At 37.6% G+C, this 13,590-nt stretch overlaps 1 protein-coding gene and 1 long non-coding RNA gene across 2 annotated transcripts; both read left to right on the plus strand.

The window, feature by feature from the left end:
* Positions 1–1,179: 1,179 nt before the first annotated feature.
* Positions 1,180–1,843, plus strand: LOC126765492 (uncharacterized). Its single transcript, XR_007668460.1, has 2 exons — positions 1,180–1,459; positions 1,522–1,843. It is a non-coding gene; the product is annotated as an uncharacterized LOC126765492 (long non-coding RNA).
* Positions 1,844–11,021: 9,178 nt separating this feature from the next.
* LOC126765602 (lipase 1-like) lies at positions 11,022–12,408 on the plus strand. The gene is made up of 5 exons (XM_050483212.1): positions 11,022–11,252; positions 11,356–11,533; positions 11,699–11,910; positions 12,140–12,289; positions 12,388–12,408. Exons 1-5 carry the CDS (start codon positions 11,022–11,024, stop codon positions 12,406–12,408), a joined length of 792 nt encoding a protein of 263 aa, XP_050339169.1.
* Positions 12,409–13,590: the final 1,182 nt, after the last annotated feature.

Below are 13,590 nucleotides of genomic sequence, written 5' to 3' on the forward strand. Positions count from 1 at the left end.
ATAAAAAACGTAAAAATAAAAAATTAAATATGTCTGCTTTAATTAAGGAAAAATTAAGAATGTAAAAAAAATGTGTGAATTACCTTGCTCCAATAGGTAGCGTCATAGGTTCTATGCAGCTTAGCCCATAAAACACGTATTTTCTGCATAAGCTGTGTTAATTTCGGCCTTTTAGCAGGCGTCTTGCACTTCAGTTCATTTTCGTAAAAACGTCTACGCAAAGTACGGTTCGAAATTTCCACACCACAGTCCCTAACTGCTTTTAAAATGCTTTCAGAAGTTGCGGTACGAACTTGCAAAGCTTTTCGAACAATCAACCGGTCTTCCCTGTCTGTAGTCTTCCGGAGGCCCTTGCAGTTGTTCCTGTTATTTCCGAAAACAGCCGCTTCATCACACCCCGCGCTTAGTTTTTTTGCCAATTCAGCTACCGATGTATACTCTTGCAACCCGCAAAAATCAAGTGCCTTCAGGTTCTGAAAAAACGTTGTATTATAATATGTTGCAACAAGAAAAAACGTTTACTTCGGCTGCACCGAAGTTAATATACCCTTCACAGGTGCATTTCTTTCAGTATAATAACTATGTTTTCAGTTTGTATGGAAGCTATATGCTATAGTAATCCAATCTGTACAATTTTTTCGGAGATTATATTATTACTTTAAGCAGTAATCCATGTCGAATTTCGTAAAGATATCACGTCAAATGCGAAAGTTTATCCGATATTACATTATTTCTATGAACAAAAACTCATACTAAATTTCTTGAAGATATATCGTCAAATGAAGAAGTTTCCCATGCAAGCATTTGATTCCGATAATTCAGTTTGTATGGTTTGTATATGCTATAGTTAACCAATCTGGACAATTTCTTCGGAGATTATATTGTTTTCTTATAAAATAATCTATACCAAATTTCGTGAATATATCTTGTCAAATGTGAAAGTTTTCCATACAAGAACGTGATTCCGATCGTTCAGTTTATATGGCAGCTGTATGTTATAGTGGTCCCATGTCGGCCGTTCCAACAAATGAGCTGCTTCTTGAAGAGAAAATGACATTTGCAAAATTTCAAAACGATATCTTAAAAACTGAGGGACTAGTTCGTATATATACAGACAGACAGACGGACATGGCTAAATCGACTCAGCTCAACATACTAATCATTTATATATGTATATACAGTCACCGAAATAAGTATAGTGTACAAACTAAAAAATGGAATTTTGGGAAGTATACAAGCGTTTTTTTTTTTTAAATGATTGCATGTAAGCAATTGCGACCTATTTGTTCATTGTTGATCAGTACTTATTAGTGACACCGGTACTTTTGTAGTACCGTTACTTTCTGTTTAATTTGCGCACTTGTACATTCAGAGCGAAATAATTATAGCGTACAATAAGGAAAAGTATTCCGTATCGGCAAGACGTACCATTTACTCTGTATTTTTAAGGATTTTTAAAGTGAGTATGTTTTAAATAAATAATCAAACAAATATTTATCCATCCTAACGAGCTTAATTTAGTAACTAATTTAGAAATGCCTCGCGGAACCCATTTATCGCTTGTTGAGCGCACTAAAATTCAAACAATGCGGGAATGTGGAGCTACAATAAGGGATATAGCTGAAAAATTACATCGCAACAAGAAAACAATATGTTCCTTTTTAAAAAATCCCGAAATTTATGGTACAACAAAAAGAAATGGACGTCCTCCAAAGGTTGATGAACGGTCGAAACGGCAAATAAAGCGTTTGGCAATCACTAAAAACATTTCCCCAGCAAAAATTAGGCTCCAACTAAATCTTGAAGTGTCCACCCGTCGAGTTCAGCAAATTTTAAAAGAGAATAGTAACATCCAGTATGCCAAACGAGCGCCTCAGCCTAAGTTGCTACCTCGGCACAAAACTGCAAGGATGCAATATGCCCAAAGGCATTCATTGTGGGACGACGAGTGGAAAAAAGTGGTTTTTAGTGATGAAAAAAAATTTAATTTAGATGGCCCCGACGGCAATGACAAATATTGGAGAGATATTCGACGACCACTAGAAACAAGGCATTCGAGAAATTTCAAGGGAGGATCTCTTATGGTATGGGGGCTTTCGGATACAATGGTACAACCCCAATTTGTTTTGTAACGCATAAAATGAATTCTTTGAGTTATATTGAATTGCTAGACAACGTCTTAATAGATTTTTCGGAACGATTTTGTGAGGACCCATGGATTTTTCAGCAAGATAACGCCGCGATACACAATGCAGCTGCAACCAAACGTTTCTTTATGGACAGAAATACACTCAATCCTTTTTTTACGCGATTTTTGGTTCTGCTACTAATCGCGTAAAAAAAAATCGCGTAAAAATGGTTAGTTTTCCAACATTAACTAACGAATTGGTTCCGAATATAAAAAATATTGCGTATAACAAAATATACGCGCAAAAAATATTCAAAAACATTACAATAAGTTTCAAATTTCAGACTTATGATTTATTCATTCATAACAACATAAAAAATACAAAACAAAAACCATATATGTATAAAAGAGAAGAAAATAGGTAGATTTATTGAAAAAAACCGTTGAATGCTGTTTAATCACTGTCATTATCCGTAGTGGAAATTATTCTTAGCCGCTTATTTTGATGGCCGGCACTGATATCACCAGAATTTTTATCAGAATCAATAGTAAGAACTATGGATTGATGTTCTGATTGACTTAGTTTGCACCATAAATTCAGTTAATTTTGTTTGAATGCTTCTCTTTGGACCCAATAAATTCCGATGTGGTTCTTCATATCTTAACATGCAGAGACTCAGTTCTTTTTGAAAAATTCGTGCACGTTCGGCATCAGTATCATTTGCTACAAAATAATTTTCAAATTCTGCTGCAAGTTTAAGACCAAGCAAAAAAACGAAAAAAAGCAATCGCGTTAAAGTGAGAAATTCGCGTAAAAAAAGGAATTTGCGCTGCAAAAATAACCGCGTTAAAGTGAAATAAAAAAAGAGATCGCGTAAAAAAAGGACTGAGTGTATAGCATTAATGGACTGGCCCGCTATAAGTCCCGACTTAAACCCAATGGAAAATCTCTGGGGAATACTTTCGCAGCAAGTTTATTCCGGTGGTCGACAATTTGATACTGTAAGAGATCTAAGGAAGTGCATTGAAGCCGAATGGAAGAAAATACCCATTTCCACCCTTCGCTCTCTAATTGAATCCATGCCCAGGCGCATAAACACCGTTATTTTGGCTAACGGTAACCATATTAGTTATTAACACTTCGAATAAGTTTGATTTAATATGAAATGTTTGTTTGTACGCTATACTTTTTTCGTACCAAGTGTATTGAATTTTTGAATTATTTTATTAATAAGTAGTAACTTTTGGTTTTAAATATTGTGTAAATAATTCTCGATGTTGATTCCATTAATAAATAAAATAAAAAATAATCATATGAAATTTAAAGATGCATAAAAGAGATTTTTAGCTTGTACACTATACTTATTTCGTGGACTGTACTTTATAGGGTTTCCGACGCTTCCTTCTGGGTGTTACAAACTTCATGGCAAACTTAATATACCATGTTCAGGGTATAAAAATATTGTACTGTGCAGTAACATGTTGCAGTGAAAGGATTCAACTTCAATATTCGAAGAAATTGTAAATTAACTGAAATCAAAGCATCTTCTTAACTTATATTAAAGATTATTTACTTTATTGCTATGGTTTTGTTCGCGTCAGCTAAAATTATATTAACAACATCTTCAAATGAGATATATGTACATATGTATGTACATATGTGATATAAACTCAACGAAAGAGGCAAAATTTTATATTTTGAATTGATGTGGAAAAAGTCAGCCAGAGAATTGGAATTGATTATATTAGGTATATCCGTATGAGGTTTGGACCAACGTCTAGACCAATTTTATTAAAAATCAGTGCTAAACTACAAACAAATTTAATATTTTGCATTCAACACATCTCAATTACCTAAAAGTATGCACTATTTAAATAAATCTACCGAAATTCCAGAAGACGTCTGTATCACGTGACTGTCCAACAACGAGTTGAGAAAATAGATGAATCCTACTGCCCGATATGAATGGGTCCCAACAGCATATAACCGCTCAACGAGGGAAAGTAAAAAATATATCTATTGCGATTTATTCTGATAAGTGTTAAGTTGGGAAGGAAGTAAAATGGGATTCTGACCAAGTGGTCAACATTACCACAAAACCACACGAAAATATTAATGGTTTTTTAAATATTACAGCCATTTTTTCGATTGACAGTATAAAAATGAATGTTAATTGTTCTGAAGCTTTGATGGACTTGCCCGAAGAAAGTAATTAAAGTACTAATGAATACAGAAATGGATGAATTCTTTACGAACGAAAAAAATACTATCTGGGTGCTATAGGAGGAGCTCTCAAAGTGTACGGTCACGCTCCGTGATTATTACTCAAAAGTTAAAGAAAAGAAAGCAAAACAAGTAAGGAGGGGCTCAGTTCGGGTGCAACCGAACATTTTATACTGCAACTTACAAGAATCAAAACCAGGAAAGGCCAGAGATCGGGTTCAAACAATATTATATATGAATATAATCTATATGTAACTCATACACTGACCGACATATTGGACATAAGATTAGTTAGAAAAACGAAAATCATTATGCCATACATCCGTCACCCGGAAGTTAGAAAACCTTTATATTAGGTAGATAGGAACTATTAAGCCGATTCAACCTATTTTTGACACACAGATATACTACTATGAGGAAAGGATATTCTCTTCTTAGTACTGGGGTACATAATCGATACCCTAGTTTTTGTTGGCTTGAACAGTTTTTGCCTCTTGACACACAAAAACTTGAACCTGGGTTTTTTGTCTATAAGGTGGAAGTAGTCGTGGACTTTTTCGTCCGCTTTCGCCCATTAACGCACCGTGACATAGCATCGGGACGTTCGTCCCGAGATAAGTGATTTACCCAGCTCCTATGGATCCTTCTCATACCATCAAGAGTGTAAAATTTTTTAGTCTCTGACGTATTTAGTTATTGATTTGCCGAACTTTTGTTAGTTTTTATAACGATATGGGTAGTGGGCGGGGTTACCTTCCGATTTCATCCATTTTTACACCGCTGAAAGGGTGCAAAATTGATTTATCGTGAACGAATTTGGTTATTGTAACTTAAGTGGTTTAAGAGATATTTACGATGAGCCACGCCCTCTTTTTCAAAGCTTTTAGCCCACAGGTGCCCCTTGGTACTGCGATCCCCTGTGCCAAATTACAGTTCTATATCATTTTCGATTAATGGTGTTTTGTAGGTGTGGTAGTGATGCGATATACGAGTGGTCTATATCATTTTCGATTAATGGTGTTTTGTAGGTGTGGTAGTGATGCGATCTACGAGTGGTCCATTTACGAAATTCGCCTTACTTTTCTGCCAAGGAAGTTTTGTTTCATCAAGACTACGCAATTTTTACTCAAGTTACAGTCATCCGATTATTTATATACATATATGTATATAACCCTATATCTATCTCGATTAGGTTCAGAAGATATGTTGAACCGTTAGATGCCAAAAGCAGCACCAAAGTAGCAACAGGTTGCAAAAGTATAAAAACATAAATAACAAGTGCACAAAGAACACTAACTAAGATTTGTGTTGGCCGCTTCATTACCATAAAAATAATATCAAGTACATACAATAAAATCAGCAACGTTAAATAGAAACAGATTTGCTCTACTGAATAAAGAGTTAAACAACGTTGCGAAGGATACCACCACAGTCAGTAATACCAAACTGTCTCCAAAATATTTACGGGAGCGCAACTATAATGCTAATGTATTTGAACTAAGTGACACGATGTAGACACGCTATGAAACGAAATTTCAAACACACACAAAAGAAAGTTTTATGAAAGTTTATAATAGACAAATTTGATTTTATTATACAGGTAATAATCTTTATTCTAACGATTGTAGGTAGCCTGAAAAAGCAAATCGTTGCGTAAAATAATAAATAAAACATCAGTTACTTTATTTGATCCCATATTACTCTAAAACCTTAAGGATCGGAATTCATAAATAAGATATTAGGGATATGAGATTAAAACCAAGGTCTAGAACTGCATTCACGTTCAACGCCAAACCATTATTATAATAAGGTTTCTTAGAATAACGGAAATTATTATAAATGGTATAATATAATTTCACATATTTTCAGCATTAAACTAAAGTAGTAAAGATCAAAAAGTTTTCATAGAAAAATCCGAAAAATTCTCCTATTTCGATAGCAGTTCATGGGAGCATCAGTGACGGCAATACCTATAGAAACCTTTTCTATTTCTAGAAATTCTTTAAAGAGTTTCAAAACTTAAAAATAAATGTTGCGTAAGAATTAAACACGAATTATTCCGCCAATTGGATATTCCAAGCGTAGCCAGGTCCTTCTCCACGTGGTCCTTTGAACGGAGTGGAGGTTTTCATCTTCCTCTGCTTCCCCCGGCGGGTAATGCGTCGGATACTTTCAGAGCTGGAGTATTTTCGTCCATTCGGACGACATGACCTAGCCAGGATAGCCGCTGTCTTTTAATTCGCTAAACTACATACATATGTCAATATCGTCGTATATCTCATACAGCTCATTGTTCCATTGAACGCGTGTGGCCAACGCGTAAAGGGACCATAAATCTTTCTCAGAACTTTTCTCTCGAAAACTCGCAACGTCGACTCATCAGTTGTTGACATCGTCCAAGCCTCTGCACCATATAGCAGGACGGGAATTATGAGTGACTTATAGAGTTTGGTTTTTGTTTGTCGAGAGAGGACTTTGCTTCTCAATTGCCTACTCAGTCCGAAGTAGCACCTGTTGGCAAGAGTTATCCTGCGTTGGATTTCTAGGCTGACATTGTTGGTGGTGTTTATGCTGGTTCCTAAATAGACGAAATTATCTACAACTTCAAAGTTATGACTGTCAACAGTGACGTGAGAGCCAAGTCGCGAGTGCGACGACTGTTTGTTTGATGACAGGAGATATTTCGTCTTGCCCTCGTTCACTGCCAGACCCATTTCTTTAGCTTCCTTGTCCAGTCTGGGGAAAGCAGAACTAACGGCGCGGGTGTTGAGGCCGATGATATCAATATCGTCGGCATACGCCAGCAGTTGTACACTCTTATAAAAGATGGTACCTTCTCTATTTAGTTCTGCAGCTCGAACTATTTTCTCCAGAAGGAGGTTGAAGAAATCGCACGATAGGGAATCACCTTGTCTGAAACCTCGTTTGGTATCGAACGGCTCGGAGAGGTCCTTCCCGATTCTGACGGAGCTTTTCGTGTTACTCAACGTCAGTTTACACAGCCGTATTAGTTTTGCGGGGATACCAAATTCAGACATCGCGGCATAAAGGCAGCTCCTTTTCGTGCTGTCGAAAGCAGCTTTGAAATCGACGAAGAGGTGGTGTGTGTCGATTCTTCTTTCACGGGTCTTTTCCAAGATTTGGAGCATGGTGAATATCTGGTCGGTTGTTGATTTTCCAGGTCTAAAGCCACACTGATAAGGTCCAATCAGCTTGTTGACGGGGGCTTTAATCTTTCACACAATACGCTCGATAGAACCTTATATGCGATGTTGAGGAGGCTAATCCGACGGTAGTTGGCGCAGATTGTGGGGTCTCCTTTTGTATGGATTGGGCATAGCACACTTAAATTCCAATCGTTGGGCATGCTTTCGTCCGACCATATTTTACAAAGAAGCTGATGCATGCTCCTTATCAGTTCTTCGCCGCCGTGTTTGAATAGCTCGGCCGGCAATCCGTCGGCCCCTGCCGCTTTGTTGTTTTTCAGGCGGGCAATTGCTATTCGAACTTCTTCATGGTCGGGTAATGGAACGTCTGCTCCATCGTCATCGATTGGGGAATCGGGTTCGCCTTCTCCTGGTGTTGTGCATTCACTGCCATTCAGCAGGTTGGAGAAGTGTTCCCTCCATAATCTAAGTATGCTCTGGGCATCGGCGACTAGATCACCTTCGGGGGTTCTACAAGAGTATGCTCCGGTCTTGAAACCTTCTGTAAGCCGCCGCATTTTTTCGTAGAATTTTCGAGCATTACCCCTGTCGGCGAGCTTATCAAGCTCTTCGTACTCACGCATTTCGGCTTCTTTCTTATTCTGTCTACAAATGCGTCTCGCTTCTCTCTTCAACTCTCGGTATCTATCCCATCCCGCACGTGTTGTGGTCGATCGTAACATTGCGAGGTAGGCAGCCTGTTTTCTCTCCGCTGCGAGACGACACTCCTCGTCATACCAGCTGTTCTTTTGCACTTTCCGAAAACCAATCGTTTCGGTTGCAGCTGTACGTAAGGAGTTTGAAATGCCGTCCCACAGTTCCCTTATACCGAGTTGTTGACGAGTGCTCTCAGAGAGAAGTAGTGCAAGCCGAGTAGAGAATCGTTCGGCTGTCTGTTGTGATTGCAGCTTCTCGACGTCGAACCTTCCTTGTGTTTGTTGGGGTGCGTTTTTTGCTGCACGGAGGCGGGTGCGAATCTTAGCTGCAACAAGATAGTGGTCCGAGTCGATGTTAGGACCTCGGTCTTTCATTACTACAGTGCGCAAATTTTGGTTAGCCGCTCATGCTTTTTGGTGGTTTAACATAATAGTTATTGTCAAAAGTAACTGAATTTAGATTTAGAATATACTTCTTTATGGAGAAAATAAGAGAAAATGTTTCAAATGTATTACAGAAACAATAAAGTTAAAATATTGAAAATTCAACTTAACTATACGCGAACTTTACTTAGCCGCATTAAAAAAACTATTAGACCTAAGTCTATATCAATGTTGAAGACTGACTGTCCCATTCGTCTTAAAGTCTGCTAAATCAACACGAAAAGCTCCGTCAGGACCGGGAAGGACCTCTCCGAGCCGTTCGATACCAAACGAGGTTTCAGACAAGGCGACTCCCTATCGTGCGACTTCTTCAACCTGCTCCTGCAGAAAATAGTTCGAGCTGCAGAACTAAACAGAGAAGGTACCATCTTCTATAAGAGTGTACAGCTGCTCGCGTATGCCGACGATATTGATATCATCGGCCTCAACACCCGCGCCGTTAGTTCTGCTTTCTCTAGGCTGGACAAGGAAGCACAGAAAATGGGTCTGGTAGTGAACGAGGGCAAAACGAAATATCTCCTGTCATAAACCAAACAGTCGTCGCACTCGCGACTTGGCTCTCACGTCAGTGTTGACAGTCATAACTTTGAAGTCGTAGATAATTTCGTCTATCTTGGAACCAGCGTAAACACCACCAACAATGTCAGCCTAGAAATCCAACGCAGGATAACTCTTGCCAACAGGTGCTACTTCGGACTGAGTAGGCAATTGAAAAGTAAAGTCCTCTCTCGACGAACAAAAGCTAAACTCTATAAGTCGCTCATAATTCCCGTCCTGCTATATGGTGCAGAGGCTTGGGCGATGACAGCAACCGATGAGTCGACGTTACGAGTTTTCGAGAGAAAAATTCTGCGAAAGATTTATGGTCCTTTGCGCATTGGTCACGGCGAATATCGCATCCGATGGAACGATGAGCTGTACGAGATATATGACGACATTGACATAGTTCAGCGAATTAAAAGACAGCGGCTACGCTGGCTAGGTCATGTTGTCCGGATGGATGAAAACACTCCAGCTCTGAAAGTATTCGACGCAGTACCCGCCGGGGGAAGCAGAGGAAGAGGAAGACCTCCACTCCGTTGGAAGGACCAAGTGGAGAAAGACCTGGCTTTGCTTGGAATATCCAATTGGCGCCACGCAGCGAAAAGAAGAAACGACTGGCGCGCTGTTGTTAACTTGGCTATAATCGCGTAAGCGGTGTCTACGCCAATTAAGAAAAAGAAGAAGATGTATACGTTATTGATCTATACATTGACGGATATATACGAACGTTTAAAATTCATATATAAGGTTTAAAATTTCTATTATAAGGTATCAAAATTCTTTTTATATTCAAAATAAAGGTGGGCGGCCCACTCTCACTGCCAACCTTGATATTGGCTTCTATGCAACCCTTCTGTTCCGTCTTGGTTATAAAACTTATTATTTTGACATAATTATTGAGTGAGTGAAAAAACCATTTTTAGTAGTTTTCGACATAATCTTTATATGGGTAATGGGTGGGTCACATGCGATATATGGCCCGAAAAGGTTTTGCTTGAGCGTGTACTTTAAAGTTTTTATGGGCGATTGGTTTAAATCATTTTTAAAGCACAAATCCCCTCTATACGATTCCTTATATCTAATTACAGTTGTGTATCTTAACTTTAGGCTTACCATAGTTATAGGACTAGAAAAACTTATTTCGTCATTATTAAAGACCAGAGACCAAAAGGGCAGTCCGTTGATTGGTTGCTGTCCGGTTGTCCGAATCATTCGAAAATGCAAAATTCAGTCAGCAGAGGTTTTACCCAGTATATATTACGATTTAAGTTTTAAAATATACGAGTAGTATATAGTTTGAAAATTAGGTTGTTTTTAATATTATAATTATAGCCATAAATATTAAGCAAATGAAGTTCCCTCTAAATGTACAAAAAAAAAAGAAATAACTGAGTTAGATTAATTTCATTGATATATTTAATATACTGTTTACTGAACAGAAAATTTACCAGAACAGTAATTATGATTAGTAGATATATGCTGTTAGATGGTTCACTGAGCGCTGTGAGTTCAATTAGTGACTCTATCCGTTGGTTCGCGAATGGAAAAATAAATACATACGTTTTGTAGCATTTGCTGCCTGGTAGATTTTGTTACATCATCGTTCACAATTGTCATAATAAAAATTGCGTAATCAAATTTTCAACATTAATTGAGAAGAAAAACTAGATCCAATATTCAACAGCGCCAAGTATTGGCATTACTTAATTATTTTTTGACCACGAGCACCTAAAGTACATTACTTGTTGCGGTTTTGAGCAAGAGAAATCAATCAAATCTTCAGTACACAATTTTTTAAGCAGTTTGTAAAGAAGATGCTAATGCGTGGTTATAATTTTAAAACAATGTTTTTCCAAACCTTACTTCTACTAATTTGCTACAAGGATAATGAAAGGAAACATATTTCCGTTGTTAATTTCACATCGGCATGTGCGCCGCATTTCCAATTGTCTTTGGCTAACCCGTTATTGTGGTCACAGTTCGGCAGGAATGACATTGTCGATGGGGAAAGATACGATAAGGAAACTGAGCGTCGTTCACAATGGACAACGGTAGGTTGAGTGACTAGTCACAAATCTGCTCCGATTTTAGATTTGCAATTGATGCTATTTTTTTTAAACGCGTGCGTCATCACTTCTACTTCTATACACAAAGGCTGATTGGCTGGTGAAGCACAAATACGCCGTAGAACTACATAACATCACCACGGCTGACGGCTATGAGCTTCTGTTGCATCGCATACCCAAACCAGGCAATCAGCCGGTTTTGTTGGTACATGGTTTGTTGACATCATCACTCGCTTGGGCACTACTCGGACCGGGAAAGAGTCTAGGTCAGCTAAATACTTTGCTTCGCACTGCAAAAAGTGGCGAATGTCACCCAAGTTGCACTATTTACATTTACACTCATACTCATATTTTAGTATAAGTATAAGTATGTATACTCACATGCATATACACATTCGTTTAAGTTTCCACTTGTGTTCAAACAAAACTAGCCTTTCTGCTGGCCGACCGCAACTACGATGTTTGGCTTGCAAATTTTCGAGGCTCTCCATATGCACGCAGTTACACGCAACTCGGGAGCAAAACCCTGGACTATTGGAGTTTCAGCTTCCATGAAATGGGTGCCTATGACCTTCCCGCCATAATGGATCACATAGAAAAAGCAACCTCTTTCCACAAGTTTATACTAATTGGACACTCACAGGTGTAGTAATTGCGTTTAGTTACAGTTCGGAATGTTGTTGTTGAGAATTTCTGCATATTTACTTACAAGTGTTCTAAGCGTATTTTGATTTTTGCAGCACTTATATTCTTAGCTTTTTTATTCGTTGTCTGCGTAAGCGCTTGGTGAAGTGTAAACGTTGTGTTGTTAACACTTCTAATCTTCATTCGAATTGTGTCTTCTTGTTTTCTTTTCTATTGCATTCATTTAGGCGCTCAATGCATTTTTGGTTCTCTGTTCCGTTCACCCCGAATACAATGAGCGCATTTTGTTAATGCAAGCTTTAGCCCCAATTGTGCAGCTTCACGGTTTTGTGCGCTTCAAATCGGATGATGTCCGTCGGGTGATGCGCTATGTTAAGGTGAGTACATACTCGCCTCCTATTGTTTTACGCAGTAGTAATCAGAATGATAATTAGGTATAATACTCAAACAAAAGTTATGAAACATCTCTTTGTAGAGAAATATTAATATACAATAACATACATACATATTTAAATTGCTAATCAGCATATTTGATACATATAAGCAAATATAAGTATAAAAGCCCACACTATTTTTTTATTATTTTTTTCTGACTTGAAGAACAAATCTTCGTATATCCGGTTTTTTTATTTAAAACTTTGTTTCGTTACATGCACTTACATATAAAAGGGCTTTAATTCCTCCTAAAAACTTTTTTTAGTTTGAGTGCAACCCAAAAAATTTTATTCGACAACCCTTTCTATTTGTTTGATCTAAAGGGGGCCAAAAAATTTTACCCGTATAAAAAATTTTATTAAACACAAGAAAAAAAGGAAAAAACCCCTTCCCTTAAAACTTTAACAGCCTTTCCCCAAAAAGAACCTTTATTCAGAATGTTTGTAAAGCAGCTACATGCTATAGTGGTCCGATATCGGCAGTTCCTACAAGTAAGCAGCTTCTTTAGAAGAAAGGGACGTGTTCCAAATTTCATATCGATACCTTAAAAACTGAGGGACTAGTTTGGTGTATACAAACAGACAGACAGACACGGCTAAATCGACTCAGCTCGTCATGCTGATATTTTTTATAGGGTATGCGACGTTTCCTTCTGGGTGTCCTTTTAATAAGATTTGCAAATTAATTTAAAATTTATTTTCGCTTACACCAGCATGAGCGCAATCACCTATGGTGCCAAAAGCAAAAACTACACCAGCATGTTGGTGCAAAAAATTATTTTTATATATTGTATATGAAAAAGATCGTTATGGACGGAGACAAAATTTGTGCAGGAATTATTATGGCTATTGTCTTGAAAAGAAAACGAAAAAAATTAAAGAAAAAAGCGTGTTTGGATTAAAGATTGAGTTAATATTCCGTACTCTTAATTCTCCACAAGCACGGCATTGATTCATATAGATTAATAAATTCTCCCCAAAATAATTTTTACTTTGAATTCAGATGCTTGTGCAATCAGAAAATATAAAATGTTTGGTTTTGCCCAGCAAAAGGTAAAAACACCACAAGTACAGATCAACAGTTGGGGATTAATTTTTTTATTGGGCGCTTAAATAAAAAAGTACGAGAATTAGGGGATAAAAGTTCTTTCAAAAAAGGAGCGGGGACAACACTACCAATTTTTAACCGATTTCATTCATTTAAAATTTTTAACCAAAGAGTTATTAAGCGTTTAATTCTTTGG

This window comes from Bactrocera neohumeralis, unplaced genomic scaffold (assembly GCF_024586455.1).
Source record: "Bactrocera neohumeralis isolate Rockhampton unplaced genomic scaffold, APGP_CSIRO_Bneo_wtdbg2-racon-allhic-juicebox.fasta_v2 cluster10, whole genome shotgun sequence".
NCBI lineage: Eukaryota > Metazoa > Arthropoda > Insecta > Diptera > Tephritidae > Bactrocera > Bactrocera neohumeralis.

Bases quoted from the DNA above. Each gene is read 5' to 3' on its own strand.
- LOC126765602 (XM_050483212.1), top strand. From the start codon at position 11,022: ATGCGTGGTTATAATTTTAAAACAATGTTTTTCCAAACCTTACTTCTA. The intron at 11,253-11,355 runs GTAGGTTGAGTG...CTATACACAAAG, and splicing joins GTCGTTCACAATGGACAACG to GCTGATTGGCTGGTGAAGCA. The intron at 11,534-11,698 runs GTCAGCTAAATA...AAACAAAACTAG, and splicing joins CGGACCGGGAAAGAGTCTAG to CCTTTCTGCTGGCCGACCGC.